Below are 23,075 nucleotides of genomic sequence, written 5' to 3'. Positions count from 1 at the left end.
GACTCCATACTCTACTTCTAATATTCCTTATTTTTAATTCCAAATTTCAGTTAATTCCTAATTGTATTTCTATATGGACTCTACTTTCCTCTTCTAATATTCCTTATTTTTTAATTCCGAATTTCAACTATTTCTAAATTGTATTTTTATATCGACTCTAGTCTCCTCTTCTAATATTCTTTATTTTTAATTCTGAATTTCAGCTATTTCTAAATTGTATTTATATATAGACTCTGCTTTGTCTTTTTCACTGATTTATGTGAGAATTTGTAGGCCATGAGAGCGAATGTGGAGGCTCCTTTTTCTATTCTTTTAATAATATAATAGATTTGATGGGGTATATTCACCATCTCAAGTGAGAGGTGACCACACCTACAAATCCACCATACTCCCAGTCCCTCCAACCAAACAAAAAAATTGGATCATCAAATCCACCTTCGTCCCTACAACAAAAAAAAAACTGGATCGCCATATTCACACAACCAAACAAAAACTATACCACCATATCTAACAAAATATGAACTATCATATCCCACCCAACCTTGACCGAGAACCAAACACACGCTTAGTTTGCCGTTTTGGGGGTCGAGGAGGTGACCAACTGTTCCTTCCGTCGCTTTCCAAAAGCGGCAGCTTTTCAGGTTGGCCAATCCCTCCTTCCTCCTCCTCCTCCTCGCTTGGGATTAATCAATCCGAATCTTTTCTTTTCATGCTGCTGTTTGTTAATTGTTTGATTTCGTTGCTATCCAATGCCACCTGCTGCCGATTGATAGGAGTAATAGGAGGAAGAGCTCTCTCCTCTTCTCGTCTTTAATGGATTCTACTGGTACTACTACTAACCTTGCTTGTCTCGTCTTCTCCTACCACCTACCCATCCATCCCATCTGTTGTCTACTCCAAACCGGATCCATCCATGGGGACCATGTCGATCGCCTCTCCCGCCTTTTCCTCCTTTGCACTGGCTGCAAACTGCAAAGCAAACATCTCCTGCTGCCCCGGCCCGCTTCTTCTTCGCCTTCTTCGCGGCATTTCCATGGATTCACCGAGGCGATAATAGCATTAGCAAGACCCCAATCACGCGACCTCCATAGCCGCACTGCCGTAGCGCCGCCACATAAGCGCCACGTCAGTAAAACCGCCCTCCAAAACCATTAGAGGAGTCAAATTGCACTGGTTTCAATAACTCGGAGAGTCATCCTATCTGATTTTCTGGTTGAGGGGGTATGAATTAGATTTGACCTACTTTTTAAGAGAGTCAAAGTGGGCTTTTTCCTTGTATTCACCAGTTAAGAACATCACCTTGTCCCAACACAGGAACGAATTGAGCCCAGTTGGGGGAATCTAATGGGCGGGCGATCACTGGGAGCGATCAACCCGCCCCTTCCCCCTATACTCCTCTCTATTATGTCCTTTCATCGTAAAATTCAAAAAAAAAACACAAAGTTAGTAAAAAAATTAGAAAAAAAAATCTAATACTCTCATTCTCATTCATGTGCATAAACTTTGCACGCATAAACTTTATATATAAAATATTTTATATATATAATATTTGAATCCGAATTTTAATTTGAATCGGGTATATAAACTTCTGACTTATAAACATTCGCTCTACAAACTTTAACTGGATAAACTTTAAATGTGTAAACTTTATATGTATAAACTTCCTAAAAGGAAAATATAAATATTTGAATTCAAATTTGAATTTAAATCAGGTATATAAACTTTTGTCTTATAAATATTCGCTTTACAAACTTTAGGTGGATAATCTTTAGATGTGTAAATTTTAGGTGTATAAATTTACTAAAAAAGAAAAAGAAAAAAAACTGATCGCTGGCAGCTATCGATCGCCCGTTAGCCTTCTCGATGCCAGCAGCAGGGCCCAGTGGGACTCCGGAGGTGCAAGCAAGACAGCCGAGCCTAGCATACGCACGAGGAGGCAGGGGCTGGCCGGCGTGGTGCGCTGCAAATCGGACGAAGAAACGCGACAAAATCACGTAATGGGCTAGCCAATAGGAAATATACTCAGCACACCCAGCATAACATAATTATTGGTGATTAATAATTGTATTTATATATTTGTAGTAAGTAATAATTTTATTATTATTTATTAATGGCACTTAACTTTCTTAAATTTGCCTTTTGTTTTAGTTTTCCCTTTATACGGTTTTTTCCCTTGCGTCTTCCCCCTGCATGTTTACCGATAAATAATTCTTTTATATCAATTTACTCAGAAAATGATAAAATTAACTATAGGAAATTCTCCATTAAAAATTATGAACCATATGCTATTCATCCAGAATATGATAAAGCGATTGATTGACAGGTTGAAGCGATTGACAGGTTGATAGCTGATTGGGATTGATAGTTGTGTGTGTGTGGAGGGGATACCTGCGTCTTCTCTTGATAATCTCTCTGTGTTTCTACTCCCTCCGTCTCAAAAAAAAAAAATCAATCTAGAATTAGATGAGATGTTTTCTTAGTTCAACAAATCTGGACAGGAGCTTGTCCAGATTCGTTGTACTAGGAAATGTCCCATCCATTACTAGGTTGGTTTTTTTAGACGGAGTGAGTACTTCCTCCGTCCCATTTTAAGTGCAACCGTAAGTTTCCGCGCTCAACTTTGATCGTATGTCTTATTTGAAATTTTTTTATAATTAATAGAAAAATCATGATTGCACTTAAAATGGGACGAATGGAGTAGAGAATTGAGAGGGCCAGCTAATCTATTTGAACTTTTTTCTAGAACATTCACAGATGTGTACTATACTGGAGCATTATACTGGAGCATCATTGGACACGTGACAGATTTTGAAATGGGACTTTGCCTGATTGATAGGGCGCCACGTGGCCCAACAGGATGCAAAGATCTTGCACTCAGAATCGAAGTAATTAAAGATGAAGGCGATCTGCTTGCACCAGAGTGCTCCGAGGCTTTTCTTACTGGCATGTTTGCTTCCGGTGATGGCCACGTCGCCTGGTGCAGGAGCTGGCAATTTTGCAAAAAAGTCCTCGCTTAACTTGATAATCTTTCTTAAGTCCCTAAATGTAAGTTCACTATCTTATGTATTCTTATGTAAAGGCCCTCTAGATCCTGATATATCTTATGTGAAGATGAAAAAAAATTCAAGTATAGGACCGCGCTCTGAAAAAGAGAAAATAAGGGAGTTTTCTGCAAAATTTGATGAATGGAAGGGTCGAAACTGAGTGATTGCGTCGATGAATACTTCATATCAACGGCGGCAATGAACAGTTCTTTGGTTGCTGTCCCAACACGATAGCCCCTTGAGTGCTATAAATTCAGCCCCAGATTACAGCTGCATATGCTACACGCATTGTTAGTTTGCATGCAAGCTTGATCGATCAGCTTCAGAGTTTGGATCACCAAGAAGTTCAGAATCCTCCCAATTCGTTCTTCATTTGCAGCAGTAATTCATTATTCATCCACCAACATGTCTGCTAATCCCAACCAGTCGTTCGACGATTTCAACAAGCAAGCCTCCAGCAATTTCAACTCCTTCCTAGCCATCGTCGTCGGTGCGTGAAATCTCGGCAATTTGTACATGTTTTTTCTTTCTTTTGTTCTTTTCAATTTTCAGTTTCTTGTTTCGAGATGATGAGCTGGTTTCACTGAGATGATGCTTGGTTTTGATCTCTGGTGATGCAGTGCTTTCAGTGGTGAGCATTGCTGGATCAGTCGCCATTGTTTACCTCGTGTACAGATGTGTCAAGAAGAATGGCCTCCCGGCCGTCAACATCAACACCAACCCGACGGCGGCGGCGGCGATGTACGCCGTGGTGCCCGACTCCCAGATACGCGACGCCACCGTCGAGAGGTTTCTCAAAGAGATCGCCGGCGAGAAGCCCATCCGGTTCACGGCGCAGCAGCTGGCCGGATTCACGAACAACTACTCGGCCCGGCTCGGCGCCGGCGGCTTCGGCACCGTGTACAAGGGCATGCTCCCGAACGGCCTCACGGTCGCCGTGAAGCGCCTCCACGTCGGCGGCCATGGCGACGGGTGGTCGACGTCGCAGGAGCAGTTCATGGCGGAGGTGGGCAGCGTCGGGAGGATTCACCACATCAACCTCGTCAGGCTGTTCGGCTTCTGCTTCGACGCCGACGTGCGCGCGCTGGTGTACGAGTACATGGACAACGGGGCGCTCGACGCCTACCTGTTCGACCGGAGCCGCGCCGTCGCCGTCGCGACGCGGCGCGCCATCGCCGTCGGTGTCGCGAGGGGGCTCCGCTACCTCCACGAGGAGTGCCAGCACAAGATCGTGCACTACGACATCAAGCCCGGCAACGTCCTGCTCGACGGCGGCCTGACGCCCAAGGTGGCCGACTTCGGGCTGGCGCGGCTGGCGAGCCGCGGCGACACGCACGTCTCGGTGTCCGGCATGCGCGGCACCCCGGGCTACGCCGCGCCGGAGATGTGGATGCAGGCGGGCGTGACCGAGAAGTGCGACGTGTACAGCTTCGGCGTGCTCCTGTTCGAGATTGTCCGCCGGCGGCGGAACCTCGACGACGGCGGCGCGCCGGGGAGCCAGCAGCAGTGGTTCCCGATGCTGGCGTGGAGCAAGCACGAGGCCGGACACCTCGCCGAGGCCATCGAGGGCTGCGACGCCATGGACAAGCAGGAGAGGGAGACGGTGGAGAGGATGTGCAAGGTGGCGTTCTGGTGCGTGCAGCAGCAGCCGGAGGCGAGGCCGCCGATGAGCGCCGTGGTGAGGATGCTGGAAGGGGAGGTGGACATCGACGCGCCGCCGGTGAACCCGTTCCAGCATTTGGTCGCGTCGCCGGCGGCTGCGCTTAGGTGGACAAGCACTACAGATTCAGCTGAAAGTGATAACTCATTGAGATCAGGGTCTCGTCAGTCTGCAGAGGTGATCATTCCAATTGGATCATTACATTGTTAAGAGCAGGTACAATAGCAGGCTATAATTCAGCTATAAACATATTTTAAATAGATAAAGGAAGAGTGAGAAGAGCAGTGGGTTACAGATCTGTAGCCAGCTGCAGCACGAACTCTAAGACGTAATGTGTGTATGACAGGTAGGACTGGGTATTAATAGTATAGTAAGCAACTATTGTATGAATTGGCTATTACATTAGCTGTAGATGATTTGGAGTTAGTAATTGGCTATACTATTAAACTTGCTCTAATCAAATACCATTACGGTGATAGCACAGAATGTGACACATCCTAATTTTATAAATCTGGACAGACGTCTATCCAAAATAAATTAATCTCAGATTAATTAACTTATTCTGAGGAAGTAGTATGTGGCAAAAGATATGGGTGGAGTTTGGAGCTCGTAGAGTGGAGTGGTCGTTGGTTTGAAGCAAGTTGGAGAGGAGATGATGAATGTTAGGCATTGCGCAACACCATAAAGTTGTTTGGATTGACATTACCTCTGTATTAGCGCTTCTCTTAATTTGGATGTTTCCTGGAAGTTACAGTTGCACAACTGTTAGTTTTTGTTGACAGGAGTATTGCACAGTTTTGGTCATGTACATGTAGGATGTAGAGTGTGGGTTTTAGTTAATCCATTATCTAAAAGAGAGTATTGCACAAATGCACAAATAGTGGCATCACAAGTGTTCCCTTTTGCTTGAAATGTCAAACAAGGGTTCCACTTATATATCCTTAAATATATATATATATATATATATATATATATATATATATATATATATATATATATATATATATATATATATATATATATATATATATATATATATGCATCTCATCACACTTGAGAGATGGGCTCTAGCTCCATGAAGTGTTGTATTCAAACTAATACAAGTGATAATTCACCTACATATTTGTTCAAGTTTTTTTCAATTTTTGACAACCCCCATTTAGGCAGGGGGGGGGGGGCAGGAGGCGAGAGGAATGTGTTGGCTGCCAGAATTCTAAAAACGAAAAATAATGAACTTAGCAATGATAAGTTCCAATTTTTTTTATAGAAAATAAATCCAAATGATAACGAAGAGGATGAGCATGACGAGCGGAGGGGTGGCATATGGCCAGCTAGCCAAAATACCGGCAAAAACATCTCTAATTTTTATAATAGTAGAGATACGTCGGGTGACAAATCCAAACTTAATTACCTCACATGGCTAATTAATCTACATATATATCCTAAGTTGATCTTATCTTACTATAAAGTTGATGCCCACTAACTCATAAAGCTCAACATGCAACCATGCCACACCATCACCTACTAACAATAATTATATATTTAATTTAACCTCATGCAAACATACAACACCATCTATAATTTATTTAATTCTACAAATCAACATGCAAGTATATCAATCATTACCCCTCACATCATTTCCACAATATTTTAACAAATATATCTATCATTTTCAAAATATTTAACATATACGTATGAATATATTCCACATTAAATCAAAGGTATCATTTTGTTCCACATCAATATGTTTCATTATTTTCTTTTCCTTTTACTACTAGCTCGATTTTTGAAAATAATATATTTAAAATTGCTTAGTAATTTCCAAAACAAAGCATGGGGAATCACCTAGTATGTAATATTTTTGTCACAATCTTAGTAGGACAAATCTGACTAGGCACGCTAGCTATAAAACATGCTACGCACTGTGAATTATCACATGAGTCACTTCAGCAAGACGCATATCGGCATATGGTCCTCCAGCCATATATATTGTGGCCAATAACAATTAAAGGCTATCCGTTTTGCCATTTAATTAGTAGAATGCATATGGATATGGAGTTTCATGCTACTTGCATTGTTGCCATTTAATTGGGTGCCTATGTGAGCTAACAGATAATTAACCTGTGAGTTCCATGCATGCTACGTGTTGCCATTGGGTTGCCTCATCTCTGGAAACCAAAGCCTTCCGTGGTTCAGATTAAAAATACGCGGGTGATGTCGTCTTGGTAGCTGTTGTTATCTGCTCAAACCTACTGTCAGACAACTCAAAGCACTGTATGTGAACAGATAATATGCTCAGTTAGAAGGTGTTTTTGGCTGAAGATTTTGTAAAATGATATGTATGACTATTACATATGATTACTTAAGTATTAACTACTCTCTCAGTACTGGACAGGACACAATTTAGTACGACTAATCTAGCTAATTAAATAAAGGATCAATCTCCCGTTTAGTTTTAAGGTGCTATATTTAGGACTCAGACAAAAAATTTGAATTTTTTAAGAAACTTCTATATTAAAAGTTTCTTTAAAAACATATCATTTAATTATTTGGGAAGCGTGGCCATCACAACACACGAAGAAATTGTAAAATTAAAGCTAAACAGGCTTTCAAACCGAGCCTTATGGCTTATTATGCGAGAGTGACACGGCAGGACAATTTAGCATGTGGACAGGCACAGATATTCTCTTGCACATTAATTTTAGATTGATTAGTATAAATAATGGCACCTAGCGATGGGGAGGATGCATCATATCATATTAGCTTGCTGGCTGTTCTTGCTAGTCCAAGACAAGCCATGGTGAACGTCGAATGTGATTTACATATGACCAGTGGGGAAGGAGAAGGTAGCTATGCCAAGTACTCCAGGCGTCAGGTGATTGCTCTTCGTTTTTTCTCAATCACGCACACTGCACAGATATATATATGTACGTGTTTCCCTTTATGTTCTTCTCTCAGGTCGCATGTACAAATAATGTAATACCCAGAGTTTCGAATTAGTGTATTTCGGGGAATCTTTGAACAATCACGTAAAAATTCAACTTGTAAACCGTTGTTCGAATAGACGATCAGGAACCGTGAATACGTAGAGCTCGCCGAGTAGTGCGAAATAAACTATAAGTTTACATGAATCGGAGTCCGAACAAAGTCCCGGTGATCGAATTAATGTGGGCCGTTCGATCTTCATTAGTCTCTCTATTTAACTAACAGAAAACAGAAAAAAAAAAGAATCGAGGGATAGATCCTGTAGCCCTAGCCGTTAGGCTCCTGCGCCCTGCCGCTGCTGCTGTGTTCCGGTCGCGCCGGTGCAGCCGTCGCCGGTCATCACAAGCCGTCGTCGTCCACAGCCGGTAGCTGTTGAGCTGCTGCGGCTCCTGTTAATTTCCCTGCTGCTACCGATCTGATTCTCTTCCTTGCTAGTGATGCATGGTTTGCTGGTGCTGCTGATCTTCGTTGATGCTGCTGCTGCTGATCATCTGCATCGTACAGAGAGGAGGGTTAGAAGGCAGAGAAGAACAGGAAGGAGTCAGAGAAGGGGAAATTAGATAGAAGAAAGGAGACTATGCTAAAATTTCTAATAATTTTAAGAGTTAGTGGTTTTGAGTGTATTTTGATGTGACACTCTAGATATGTGGTTACCTGAGGTATTACAAATAACAACGAAATCATGTCATATATACATGGTTTACTTGGCAAAAATATTTTTTTCTAATTTATCAGATATATATAAAACAAGGTTTTCCTCGAATTATCAAATTAAAATTGTAATATATTTTTGCTGCACTTAAGGTACGGTGCCATGTCTTCTTTTTTGCTAAAAACGTCAATCTCTGTCCTCATCTCACTCAATATATATGCTGCAATTCACAAGTAGCCATAATCGTTGGTACCACCGAAGAAATGTGTTTACATGTACGGATACATCTGTTATGGTTATTGATTGACCTAAAATATATCATACAAGATACATAAATATGTGCAAGCTCGTCAATGAGATAGTGCAGAGTGGATGACCCAAGAGACCTCTAAAAACCACATTTTTTTTAAATATCATAATCCATATCAATATGTTTCAATATATTTAAAGGTGTCTCGTACCATTTTTTTAAAAAAGCATCACTCTTACTCCTCTTTCGATTTGTCTACAACGGGTCTATTTTTTAGCTCAGGTGAGTGTTTGGTGGTATTTTATGGCCACCTCAAAGAGCTATGGCTCATGACAATGATATAAACGTGCTTTTCAGAGAATTTATTTTTTCACTTAATAATAAATACATAAATGCATCAGGACATAATTCTTCTACCAACCAATCTTCTTCTAACTTAGGTAAAGGGCCACTTGTTAGGGAATTGACCCCGATAGCAAGGATCTGGTGGGACCCTCTTTCAGTGAGTTCCGCCGTGCAATTGGTGCAAGTGAGCCTGAGGTTTAGGCTCTGTTTGGTAGAGGTCTAAATTCAAAATTTAGCTCCAGAAGTTGAGTTTGGAGTAGAGTTGTGAAGCTGCCTAAACCCAGCTACACCTCTCTAGTTCATTTTGTAATAGCGCTCCACCCAGCTCTAGGAGAGGTGGAGCCGGAGCTGGAGCTGTGCCAAACAGGCCCTTAGAGGCCCCCAATCCTGCAACGCTAAGCTAGATAGACACGAAATTATACAGGTTCAAGCCATCTGAAGGTGTAACAACTTACTCCTATCGTGATGGTGATTTCTCTTTTCTCAATTCAAGAATATTACAAGTTTTTCTCTACTTAGAGTATTTTCTCTTCTTTTCTCTTCTAGGCTTCTTAAGAACTTAGAATAACTGTTTTCTAACTGTGTTGAAGTCTCTCCTAATCCCCTCTCCCTTGGTCCCCTCTCTCCCCTATACTTGCTTTGGTGAGACACCACATGACCAATGTTTCAAGGGAAGATTTGATTCGTACCCCTATATAGTAAGTATGGTAAGTCTTGTTAATAACTCCTTGTCTTGCCAACTCCACCGGCCTTGGGGCCTACCCTAGCAGGGCCTGCTATTAGCTGGGAATGATTAGAGCCTTCCACTCTATGGCCATTCCCAACCCAAGACACTTGACATAGTTTTCATAAACTCCATATCATCAAGAAACTAGTACTAGACACCACTCTCCCAATGCAAACACCACTATTCCATACTTAAATTTAATGCTACTTATCTCACATAATGTCTTGGATATTGTGTAGAAACCATGTCTCATGCAAGATATGGTTTCCTTCTCTTTCCTCATTTATTCACTTGCCACATCATTTTTCATCTTAGGTGGCAGATTATTTAATGCTATAAACACCATCCTAGTCATTGGATTAGGAATGGCCTAAGCCACTGGAACCACTATGGCCTAGGGAAAGCTAGGAGCAGGGGGCCTACCAAAGACAGGGCACAGTGGTAGCTCTTCACATACCCCCCACCAAATTCACGCATGCATGTAGTTGGCTAGTTGGCTGTGGGTCCACCTGTTATCGTCTGATGAAATGTTGTTAATGAAATGGGCCCTAGACAGGACATGGTAGTCAACCGTCCCCTCCAGTTCACCATGACTGTGTTAGGTCTGACAGCAAAGTGATGGGCAGTACCTACCGTAGTTGCTGCCCTGCGTTCCATGCTTTTTGCCCCTGGGTCAATAACACTCCCATCAAAGTATCAAACATACGAGTAAGTCAGTTGGATTATGTACCCAAGAATGGTCTAAACGCACAGCTCATACTTTGACTGGGGACGCCATCCCTCAGGAGCCCCGAGGGGTATGTCCCTTTTTCTCCAAGATGAGCCACACGCCACATCCACTTTCATTCCGAACTTAGATCTTGGGCCGCACGTTTCAACACATGGTATCCTAATAGCACGCCTGATTGTCTGGGGACCCTCATTCTTAAGTCACCGACACTACTATTAATTTATTCTTCTGTTTCTTGGCTATTTTTCTAAATATAGGGTCTGAATTTATATTTCACACCAGGGCCTCAATTTTTTATGTATGACCTACATATGTATATATTAAACATAGGTTGATATGTATTTTTTTTAAGGTAGCAATTATACAACCTTATAATATGTGTATAGTCATGATTAAGAGCTCAAAATTTTCTTTTTTTTTCTCATTGCTAGACAATTGTTACAAATGAAACTAAGCCAGTCATCGAGAAAGCTACAATAGAAGTGTACAAGGCTCTTCTCCCGAAAACCATGGTCATTGCAGACTTAGGTTGCTCTACAGGACCAAATACAATGCTCTTCATGTCCAATGTCATCAACATGATAGCACACCACTGCAGTAAGTTGGATGAACATGATCATGTTGAACTTCAGTTCATCCTTAACGACCTACCAGGCAATGACTTCAACCAACTCTTTCGATCACTCGAAAATATCAAAAACTCAACTACAACAGGTCACAAGGGAGATTTACCTCCATCATATTATATATCCGGTTTGCCAAAATCCTATTACTCTAGACTTTTCCCACGACAAAGTGTTCATCTTTTCCACTCCTCCTACAGTCTTCACTGGCTTTCCCAGGTACAACTATTGATGTAAATAAGTTGTTTATGCATTTGCATATATCTTCCTTATATGATCTGTACCAATCATCTTGCATGCATGCAATTTTGGTTTTGTTCCTGAATAGAATAGTTGTGGGTAATTTTCTGAAATACTAATATGTACCTATAGGTGCCTGAGGGACTAGAGGCTAGTGGAAAATCTCTCTTGAATCAGGATGTATACATCAGCTCCACCACATCACCATTAGTGGTGAAATTATTCCAAGAACAGTTCCAGAAGGACTTTTCCCTTTTCCTTCAGCTCCGCCATGAAGAACTAGTAAATGGAGGACGCATGGTGTTAATATTTCTCGGAAGGAAGGATGAGGATGTATATAAAGGAGATCTCAATCATATGTATGGATTTGTCACAAAGGCGTTAGAATCACTTGTTGGGAAGGTAATTAAAAGTAGTGATATCACTAATTAATACACTGAGAAGAGGTGTGCTTGTACGAATTAACTTTTGATTGATCATGATAGGGCCTGCTGAGCAAGGAAAAGTTGGAATCCTTCAACCTACCTACCTATGGGCCATCAGTTGACAAAGTGAAGGAAATTGTTACGAAAAGCCATATGTTCGACTTGGATCACATCAAACTCTTTGAGGCAAACTGGGATCCTTACGACGATTCAGAAGGTGATGTTGTTCTTGACGGTGCCAACAGCAGCCTGAATATCAGTAATCTCATTAGGTCAGTCCTGGAGTCCTTGATAGCAAGCCATTTTGGAGGAAACATACTCGATGCGTTGTTTCAAGAGTTTAGGTCCCTTGTGGCCCAGCACCTTAAGAGGGAGAAGACAAAGTTTGCACTTATCGTTATGTCCTTGAAGAAAATATACTAGCAATAAATGGCCTCAGACCCCTTATGTTTATAAAGAGAACAAACATAATAGTAATATATAGTAATAAGATCACGTGTGTACTTGTTTCCCTCCTTTCAGTCACTGCATAATGATCATGTCCAGTAAAAACTATAAATGGATAGTTTCTCAATCGATTAGCTATAAAGGGGTTTGTTACTTGGCTTTATAGATTATTAGCCTTGGCGAGTATCTATAGCTCATTTGCAAAATGTAACACAACATGCATATATATAATAATTGTTCCGTGTAAGGTAATTGTGTTAAGTTTATCTCTTATAGCTATTGTGCCAATAAAACATTTGTATAATATCATTGCCAAACTAATCAGTTTCATTTAAAGTTTATATGTATATATATAAAGTATGTACAAACGTATATATAAAATATATTTTTTCTTTAATATGTATACATTTTTAACGTATAAAAATATATACATGTATATAAACTTTGTATACATACGTATACAAACTTTGTATATCTACACATACAAACTTTGTATATCTACATATTAAAAAATTGGAAAAAAAACCCAGAAAAAATATCACATATAAAAAGTTTGTATACGCGTATACGTATACAAAGCTTGTATACGCATATATAAACTTTAAATCCCGTACGTATAAAAAAAGTAAAACCGAATAAACCGCAAAAAAGAACCGAAGAAAAAAAATAAATCGGGAACTGGGGGACACGTGTCCACTCCCGCGCGCATACAAGATTACTAATTAATTATGTATTACTTTTATCTAACATTAATGAATGATTTTCAATTATTTATGTTGGGGCCATTCACTTATATATACTTGCTGGGTTATTTTGCATGATTGTAATATATATGTATATAGTTTTCTTCTTTACCACTCTTTATATATGTTTTTTACCTTGGGGTTCACATGCGTACTCTTAAGATTAATTCTTACAATTGACATCTTGTTTGTAGCAGTAAAGTATAGTAAAACCAAATAAAAATTTTTCTTTTGTACGAGTTGTAGAGACAATGCTTGAAAAATGAATTGCGAACAACCTCTTCTTTTTTTTACAAACAGGTAAATAATAGCCTCAATGCCTTATGTACAAAGATTTAGAAAATGTCTAATAATAGCATGCCTACGAAAATCAATTTTCATATGCGGATCTCTTAACAAACCCACTTGTGAAAATAGGTTTATTTGCGTAGACGGGCTTGTTAAGAGAACCGCATATGAAAATTTAGTCGGTTTGCTGCACGTCCACCCCTTCCTCTCTTTTTCGTGTTAAATCCTCCTCTCATTCTTCTCAGTCCACTCCGTCCTCATTCCCTCCCTCTCCTCCCTCTATATCACCCCCTCCCTCTACTACACTCTGGCGATGTGAGCATCTGGCGTGTGACGATAGGAGCGACCGGTGTGGTGTGTTGGCGCTGTGACAAAAGTGAACAACGTGGGAGGGGCGACAACGACGATGGCTACACACGGTTGGAAGGTGGCCGGGATTCGGGCGGTAGGGTTGGCCACCGGCTTCGAGCAGTGTGGATTCTTTGGCGGTGACATGGGGAGGTGTGGATCTGCCGTCACCGGTTTTGAGAGCGGTCTCCCCCTCCCTCCCACGTGGATCTGATGGTGTCGGCCTCGGGAGGGGTAGATCCACCATCGCTAGCCTCATGAGGGGCGGATCCACCTCCAGGGTGGTCGGGGACGATGGATTTGGCACTCCCGCCTCCTCTCTGGGGTAATATCCCGAGTTTCGAATTAGTGTATTTCGGAAAATATTAAAACAAACGCGCAAAAGTTCACCTTTTTAACCATTGTTCGAATATACGATCAGGAATCATGGATGCATAGAGCTCGCCGTGTAGTGCGAAGTAGACTATAAGTTTATGGTAATTGGAGTCCACTGGTATTTCGCATGATCGAGTTAATGTGGGCCGTTCGATCTTCATTAGTCTCTCTATTTAACCAACAGAAAAAAAAGATTCAAAAAAAAGGGGATCGCTAGCAGCTAGCGCTAGCCGCCATCGTCCCCATCCCCGCCTCATCGCTGCCGCATCCGACGTCGGTCGCCACAGCCGTCGTCGTCCTTCGCCGCCAATTTGATTTGTTCTTGGTGAGCTGCTGCTGCGTTTCCTGCCGCTGCTCCTGCTAATGTGTGGCCAGCTGTTTTTTGGCTGCTGTGTGTTGGACTCCAACTTCTGATGCTGCTGTGTGTGTTGATCTGTTGCTGCTATGGGTTGATTCAGCCTCCCAAGTTCAGAGAAAGGAAGAGCAGAGAAGGAACAGGGAGGACAGAGGTAAAGCAATAGGAGAAATTGGGGATTTTGGGTGATTTCGCAAATCAGTGTAATTTGTTGTGAATTACTGTCCCTACTCTGGAAGGGCAACTTCTTTTTAGTCCCGAAAGTAAAAGATTCAAATAGAAATTGATTCGATAGCTGCTCACAATTTTTGAGGTTCTAATTGATTATAGGTTTGAAACCGTATTTTCAAATCTGGTATCAAACGATCAGGATTCAGGTTATGAATCCTAAATAAAGTTTGTAGTCATTGTCAATATCTTTCTAACGGCGCTGGTTTCGCTCAATTCCGATAAACGGTTTAAGAGAAATAACAAAAAAAAAAGTACTGCTGCCAGATCAAAAAATAGGGACAGCATTTCGTTTTCCTTAATCTGAGACCTACGGAAGCATAACCTGATTTTTCGCCCAACATGAAAGTTGTAGATAATTTTATCTAGATGAATGAAGTTGTATTACTTGCTAGATTCCATTAGACGGTTTGCGAGTTATGCATAAAACAGTAATGGAACTGCTATAGGTTGTTTAATACAAATCGGTAAAAAGTTTACATGTTCTAAGTTTTGAATTTAGTAAATATCCCTTGTAACTATCATTAGTTGAATATAGTGATTTATTCGTAGTTTTGCTTCACAGGTGTGGAGAGATCTGGAGTGGAGAGTGTTGCGTCGAGTTACCGTCAAGGTTAAAGGCAAATGCATGACGAACTAATTGTGTGATTCATGAATTGTTTGCTCTATCTATTTATTTTCGATATATTTCTGTATGATAGCTTATGTTCAAATTGTTGTTCACACCATATAGATTTCAACTTTATCTTATCTTTACGATGTTATTCTTGTTTAAATATTCCGGACTCTGGTTCTGGTTAAATAATTCAAGTTTCATACTTGCCATAGATGTGCAATATGGTTTCAATTTGGTTCTCTATTTCCGGATTCAATTATTCATGTTCCATGCGAGTCCTGGATGTGCTATCTGGCTTTTATTCATGTTCCTGTTAGTAAGTGCTGATCACGCTTACTCGGCTTTACCGACAAATGCTAGGATGTATTCACAATTATCCGGAATGAAAACTACTATTTCAATTCATGTCTACCAGTATGGGAACTACTATTTTCTTTGATTTAGTGTTTGAAAATGTGTTTCTTATCAAAGAAAGAAAGCTTTCTGTTCATACTTTATTGATAATGTTGTGTATATGTGTTTTCTAGTACCATATTGTACTTACTGAGTATTTTTGTATTCACTATTGTATTTATTTGGTTTTAGGTACAGCTTGAGATCGGCATGCATGAGCGGGAAGTAGCACCCTTATATGCAAATCTATCTGCACACTATCAAACTATATTGCTTAGGTCCATAATGACACTTGAAATATATCCTAGTTTAGTATTGTAATAATCTTTTATATATCTATTGGTTATATTCCATGGATTATATGGATGGATATCACTGTGGAAATAATATTATTATTAGTTTAATTTTATTACCGCCTGTCGTGGAGATTTATATTTACATGGGAGACTGTCGAAATTCTTAATGAATTTAGGACTTAGTGGTTTTTGTTCCGTGGTGTGTAGCATTCTAGGTAAGAGGATACCTGGTGTGTTACATCTAGCTTCGCCCTACTTCCCCTCCCACCCTTCATCTCCGTGACAGATTTACCGATGATGGCACCTACATCTCCGCGACAGAGATAACGTTGGTGACAACTACCTGCCGGCTGCTCGCTGCGATGACGGCGGGCGGGGTCAGTGGCAGGGGTAGAACGGAGGCACCACCACTGGAGCTAGGGTTTTGCATTTTTGGAATTTTTGACTTTATTTAGGCCAGTGGCATAACTGATTACTTCCTCCATTTCATATTATAAGACTTTCTAGCATTGCACATATTCATATAGATATTAATGAAACTAAACACATAGCCCACATTCATATATATGTTAATGAATCTAGACATATATATGTGTTTAGATTCATTAATATCTATATGAATGTGGGCAATGCTTGAAAGTCTTATAATATGAAACGGAGGGAGTACGTGCGAAAGTCACTTTTCACGTTCGGTTGTGCTGGCCGCTTGAAATATATTGATCGTAACATACGTGAGGGCAATGGGAGGGAGTACGTGCGAAAGTCACTTTTCACGTTCGGTTGTGCTGGCCGCTTGAAATATATTGATCGTAACATACGTGAGGGCAATGGGCTGCTCTACCTGCTTGCGTAGACCTCTTATTATGGCTATTTGTAAAAACTCTTTCTGTAGGACTGAGAGAAAATATAGAAAGTTTGTTATCTAAGATTGGAAAATTAGTATAAATAAATTTCTGCTTGCATTATTCTTGTTCCCACATTTTTCATATTTTTATGAGTTTGATCGAAATTCCTCCTAACAAAATGCCAACATAGTTTTGCACTTTCCGTAACAAAATACATGCGGACCAACGGAAGGTTACCTCCGTTCGAAAATAACTTTATTTCTCAACCATCTCATGCGTACCAATACGAAAGAAGATTATTTGTCTTTATCAAAATATAAATAACACAATCCATATATATTGTCTTCGATTTTATCTAGTCTCAATGTATTTGCTCTTCACTTACACAAACTTGAAAGATTTTATTTTAGGATAGTTAAGATGATGAAAACAAATTATTTTGGGACAAATTGAGAGTAGCTCACATGTACAAATCCTGTACCTACCGGTACCTATTGGCAACTTTTGTGACAAGTCGACAAGCACGATCGCAGCACCTAAACGCCTTGCGGTGATTGTAGAGTCGCCAACCACCCTAACCCAGCAAAAGCTAGATCAAGATGGGTTTTGGTAGAACAAACCGGCTAGCGGAGCCGATTTAGATAAAACGATAGATAACTTTCCGTCTCATGGGAAAAATGGAAGGTTTTCAAGATAAACCTACAAAGAGATGTCGCACTCTCGCAGCGGCGGCAGACGATTTACAGCGCAAATCGACAAAGATGGCCGAACTAAACTAAAACTAATTGAAAGTAGAAAGCAATATTGAAAAAAAGCTATTTTATTGATTGATTGTAGGATATTTTACAATTGAACCGGCCTTGTCCATTATATAGGGGTTGGTCTTGCCCTCTACAAGCCCTCCTCCACGTCCAACTCAGGATAAAAAGCAGAGGAAACCCGAAACATGCCTTCCCGAGTAAGGAAAACTCGAGACCCGACGAAACAGACTCGGACTCGGACTCTGCCGGTCAGACTGGCCACATGCCGCCGGTCTGACCGGCCCATACAAGACGGTCAGACCGGCCCTCTGGAGGAAACCGGCAGATTTCCCAAATCTTGGCAATTTTCCCTATTTCAATCCTAAGTGCCAAAGTTGGGTGTAAACGCATGCACTCCTTCCTTTTTATGAACATTGTGAATCTAAAAGCATAGAACATGTTGTCTTAGGGCGATAATCCAATTACTGGTCATAGAACTCCCTAAGCATCTTGCCAAACGCTCGGGAAGTATTTCTTCAATTATTTCCCATTGATTGCTCTCCGAAAACACTCTCCTTAAAGTGTCTCCAAAAAATATGCGTTCCCTCAAAAAATCCCGCATACTCGGTAAGGACCTTCCCAACTAGGAGACCACTTACCGAACTCCTTAGATCGAGTACCTAAAGGCAAAATCGTCTTCCAAACCAAGTCTCCCACTTGAAACAACTTTTCTTCAACCCTTTTGTTGTATGCTTTAGCCACTCTCTTCTTCTCTTTCTCTATTTCTTCCAAAGTCTTCAAACGCTTGTCGATGACGTCATCAAGATTATCCCCCATCACGGTCTTGTAGTCCTCAACCGACAAATCATCTAGCTTGATATATCGAAGAGAGCCAAGATTTACCTCAACCGGCAAAAACGGCTTCTTGTTCATAAACCAACTCAAAAGGAGTGACCTTAGTAGCACCGTATTTAGATATCCTATGTGCCCATTATGCTTCAGAAAGCACCTCATGCCACTTCCTTGGGTGTTCCTCAATCTTCTTTTTGACCAATTTCAACAATGTCTTATTACTCGACTCGGCTTGTCCATTAGCCTGAACGTAGTAAGGAGAAGTACTCAACAATTTAATACCTGTTGACGGTCGTTATCGATCAGTTTCGACCGTCAATATTACCAAAATAGAGGACAACTAGTGATGCTTGCAATGCATATATCTGTTAGAATAATAATATTCCACTAGTATTAGGTATACTAACCTTTTGCAGAGAATGACAATAAAGTGGAGGAGAATCGACATCAACTTAGACGATAAATCAATCGGACGATGTCGAGAACCAGACTTATGTATGAATGGGCCAGGAACTCAAAATTGACACGACACACTGGGCCAAAATTCACAAGTCTACGGAGAGGAACACCAGAGGAGGCCACCAGCCAACTTGTGGGCTGGTTGGGCTAGCCCAGGGTTCGAGCGAACCAGGGGGTTCGGCCGAACGAATGCCAGCACCGATGGATGCAGGGTTTTGAGGGAACGGTGGAGATTCACTCCCTATGGTGGTTGGAGGGTATTACCGACCTTTCCAACCACCATAACCGTCATTGCCTGCCTATTTAAGGAGTTCACTCTCTTCACTTCAACACACACCTCAAGCAAAAGCTCTCTCATTTCTCTCAAGTTTAGTTTAGTAGTATCTAGCTGGTGGAATAGGAATAGAGTAGAAATCAGGAGTCCGGAAGCCTAGTTCGAATATGGCTATAGTAGCTTTCCTTTTCTCTTTTGTAAGATTTGTACTTTTATTAGAATACTCTTCTATATACATTTATGGTATTGAAATACTTTCTGAGTATATAAATGTCTACTTTACATTATGTTCATATTATACTGAATATACGGCTAGCTTATCTGGGAGATGCTTTGGTGCGGGTATAATTTTTGCATATGCAATTACTCTATGTCATGACGATGATATTATAGTAGTATCTAGTAGTTTAGGCGTTGTGTCTAGATTACGGGATATCATTATTTGGGGTTATATACTACGGATGAGAGGTGGACCTCTGATGGTGACAACTCAGTATGGGTATTCCTCCGCGCCAGTATATAATCCTAAGTTAATTCCCTAAGGAGGGTATTCCTCCGTATTTAGCCTCGGTTGTATGGTCATGACGGGCTGTTGTAAGGAACTCGGCAGTCAGGGGTGGCTTCTCGAAGTAACAGGAGGGCATCGGATAGAGGGTATTAGCTAGTATATCGGTTAATGCATGTATACTATGTATATTAGAAATATAGGAATAGATTATTTTTCTCTTTTCTGTCCACTTAGATAATATATTATGAGAATGTGTAGCTAATGCTTGTGTGTCACTCTACCCTTAGATTATCTTAACCCCTATTTAGGATATGATTATCACAAGTAATGTATAAATAATTAGTCAAGTTCTCTCTACATGATCTTCCCACGGGATAAAATAAATATGATACCCTTGGAATACTCTCGGGTGAAATGCTACAATGGTATATCCGTGCGCTTGCGGATGAACTCTGTAACCATAATATACCATAAGTATTTCTGCGCCATTGCTGGGAATTATATTTCTAGTAATGTCGTTAAGAAATACCAACAATACCATAAGATTCGGCAAAATTGTTCACTTCCTTAGACATAAAAGAAGTTCCTTGATCCGTAGTCAATGTTTGCGGAATGCCGAATCTATGGACAATATGTTTCAAAATAATGTAAATTACCTCCGTATGAGTCATATTCTTGAGCGGCACGGCTTCGGCCCACTTGGTGAAGTAATGCGTTGCAACTAGCACGAACCTATGCCCCTTTGATGACGAAGGATAAATTTGACCATTGAAATCCAAAGCCCAACCTCGGAACGGCCATGGTTTGATGATAGGATTCAACACGGCGGCAGGCGCCAATTGAACATTGCCGAACCGTTGACAAGCTTCACATCCCCTATAGTACTTGAAACAATCATCAATCATCCTCGGCCAATAGAATCCCGCTCTCCTAAGTAACCAATTCATCTTATGGGCCGACTGATGAGTTCCACAAATTCCTTCATGAACTTCACCCATAGCAACCTTAGATTGATCATTGTCTAAGCACTTTAATAATACTCCCTCTATGTTTCAGCGATATAGATCTCCATCAAGCAACATGTATTTGAATGCTTGTCGGCAAATTTTCCGATCAACCTTAAGTCTAGGATCTTTCAAATATCTAATCAAAGGAATTCTCCAATCTGTTTTCTGAACACAAACGTAAGAAATTAAAATTAATTTGGCCTTTGTTTTAATTAAATCGTGCCCCGTAGCATCTTGTCCAAAACTGGTCCGACCGGCCACACAAGGCCGATCAGACCGCACAGGCTAGCCGGTCAGACTGGTGGCGTTCGGCCGGTCAGACCGCAGGTGGCCACCGGTCAGACCGGCCATATAATGCTGGTCAGACCGCCCCTAGTCTGCAGTTTTGCCAATTTTGTCCAAAGATTTAAAATCAAGCACCGGCTCTTGTTGATCAGTGAATGTGTTTGTGAATGTTTCTGTGAATAACTTTGTGGTGATGTGCTGTGAGCCTATGAATGAAGAATTTGTGATGTTGTGAATGAATTTGTGATGATCTGTTGAATTTGTGATGTTATAGATGAATTTATGATCTGTGAATCAATATGAGGAAAAGAAAAGAAAAAAGAAACCGAAGGAGGAAAAAAAAAAGACATTACTCCCGGTTGGTAACTCCAACCGGGACTAAAGATGGTTAAGTCTTTACTCCCGGTTGGTGTTATCAACCGGGACTACTCCTAGGTATTTCAACCGGGACTGAAGATAGCGATATTTAGTCCCGGTTTATAACCCGGGACTAAAGGGGGTTGCAAACCGGAATTAAAGAGTGTTTTCCCACGTAGACAGTGTATATATTGATCGACATCGCAAGATGTCTATCGTGATTTGTATATCGGTTTATATTTAGAGGTGTACATTAGTATATATATAATTGGGACTGTTTTGAAAAATAAAATATTCAGAGTACGTATAAGTTTGCCCTGCTGAGTGCGTGGTGCGATGCCTATTTATATAGCCATACAACGTACTTCTTCCATTCCAAATTGATCTACATATTTCATAGGTACACCAAGACCCAAAAAAGCTAATAACTCTCTCATACTATATTTACTCTAGCAACAAACTCAATGCATGCACCATCCCCACTATTTCCTAGCCAATAGCAAATTAAGATATTACATGTGAGTTATAAATACTTGTGTGCATGGATGCATGCATCGATGTCCATTTACTCCAATGCACAAATAACGAATAGACTTAATCAATGAACACAAATATGTAGATCATTTAGGAATAACCTATAAAAACTATATGTAGATCAATTTGGAATGGAGGGAATATATCTCATCAAAAGAACATATCAGAGCAGGTACAATAGCAGGCTATAAGCCAGCTATAAACAAATTTTAAAGAGATAAAGGAAGAGAGAGAAGAGCAACGGGCTATAGATCTGTAGCCAGCTGTAGCACGGGCTTCAAGACGCGATGTGTGTATGACAGGTGGGACCAGGTATTAATAGTATAGCAAGCAACTATTGTATGAATTAGTTATTACATTGGTTATAAATAATTTGGAGCTGGTAGTGGACTATACTATTTGCTCTCACTTGTAAATTATCAAACTAGCAACATGGCAGATCTGGCACAATGATTTGGTAGCTCCCACGCACTTCAAGGATGGTAAATGTGGTATTGTCGCCGGGCTGCAGGGTTAGCAATTTGCTGGACCTGTGCGGCTGTGCCTGTGAGCTGTCTGACTGTGTCTAGTTGCACTTTCTTAATTATAAGACTCAATCCTAGCTACTCCTTCCATCAAGGATTTTAATTTTTTCTTACACTATTTTACCACTCGTCTTATTTAAAAAATTTATATAAATATAAAAAATTAAAAGTTGTGCTTAAAGTACTTTGGATATAAAATAAGTCACAAATAAAGTAAATAATAATTCTAAAATTTTTTGAATAAAAAAATGGTCAAACAGTGTAAGCAAAAGGTCAAAATCCTTTATATTATAGGACGGAGGGAGCAGCCAGCTATCTGTAGACTGTAGTTCTGTACAAATCAAACGCATCACATTTTAGAATAATACTACCCCTATAAAATAAAATACTTGTCACTTTGAATTTTTGTTTTATAACTTTTAACCATTCGTCTTATTTAAAAAAATTATGAAATTATTATTTATTTTATTTGTGACTTGCTTTATATTATTAAAAATACTTTAAGTATGACTTATCTTTTCTTTTATATTTGCATTAATTTTTCAAATAAGACGAATGATCAAACATTATAAGGAAAAAGTCAAAGCAACAATTAATTTGGGACGGAGATAGTATATATGCTGCGAGGCGAGCATATAAACGCTCTTGGTGGTGGAACTTGTTCAAGTTTAAGCTCTAAACTTAACATGAGTGCTTGTATTTATGGCTAATTATTTTTCAGTTGTAGATAGTGTATCTGTTGATGGACATCGTCTGATTTTATTAATCTCAAGATATATGGGTTTATATTTGAAGGTGTTCATATAATTAGGAGTGTTCCGAAAAATAAAATATACAGTCTGGCAAACTTCTACTCTGTATGAGTGCGTGGTTCGATGCCTATTTATATGGCCATATATCCCGTCCGTTCACAATATATC

The 23,075-nt window shown here is 40.3% G+C and overlaps 2 protein-coding genes across 2 annotated transcripts; both read left to right on the top strand.

Annotated features, from left to right (window-relative positions):
* Positions 1-2,922: 2,922 nt before the first annotated feature.
* On the top strand, positions 2,923-5,404 carry LOC4340625 (G-type lectin S-receptor-like serine/threonine-protein kinase SD2-5). The gene is made up of 2 exons (XM_015786527.3): positions 2,923-3,534; positions 3,665-5,404. The coding sequence occupies exons 1-2, from the start codon at positions 3,450-3,452 to the stop codon at positions 4,912-4,914; spliced, it is 1,335 nt and encodes a 444-aa protein (XP_015642013.1). The 5' UTR covers positions 2,923-3,449; the 3' UTR covers positions 4,915-5,404.
* Positions 5,405-7,501: 2,097 nt separating this feature from the next.
* Positions 7,502-12,104, top strand: LOC9267163 (benzoate O-methyltransferase). The gene is made up of 4 exons (XM_015786769.1): positions 7,502-7,579; positions 10,825-11,235; positions 11,389-11,658; positions 11,742-12,104. Exons 1-4 carry the CDS (start codon positions 7,502-7,504, stop codon positions 12,102-12,104), a joined length of 1,122 nt encoding a protein of 373 aa, XP_015642255.1.
* Positions 12,105-23,075: the final 10,971 nt, after the last annotated feature.

This window comes from Oryza sativa, chromosome 6, assembly GCF_034140825.1.
Source record: "Oryza sativa Japonica Group chromosome 6, ASM3414082v1".
Classification (NCBI taxonomy): Eukaryota; Viridiplantae; Streptophyta; class Magnoliopsida; order Poales; family Poaceae; genus Oryza; species Oryza sativa.
The sequence above is the reverse complement of the archived record's forward strand: the minus strand, read 5'-3'. Positions and strand labels throughout refer to the sequence as shown.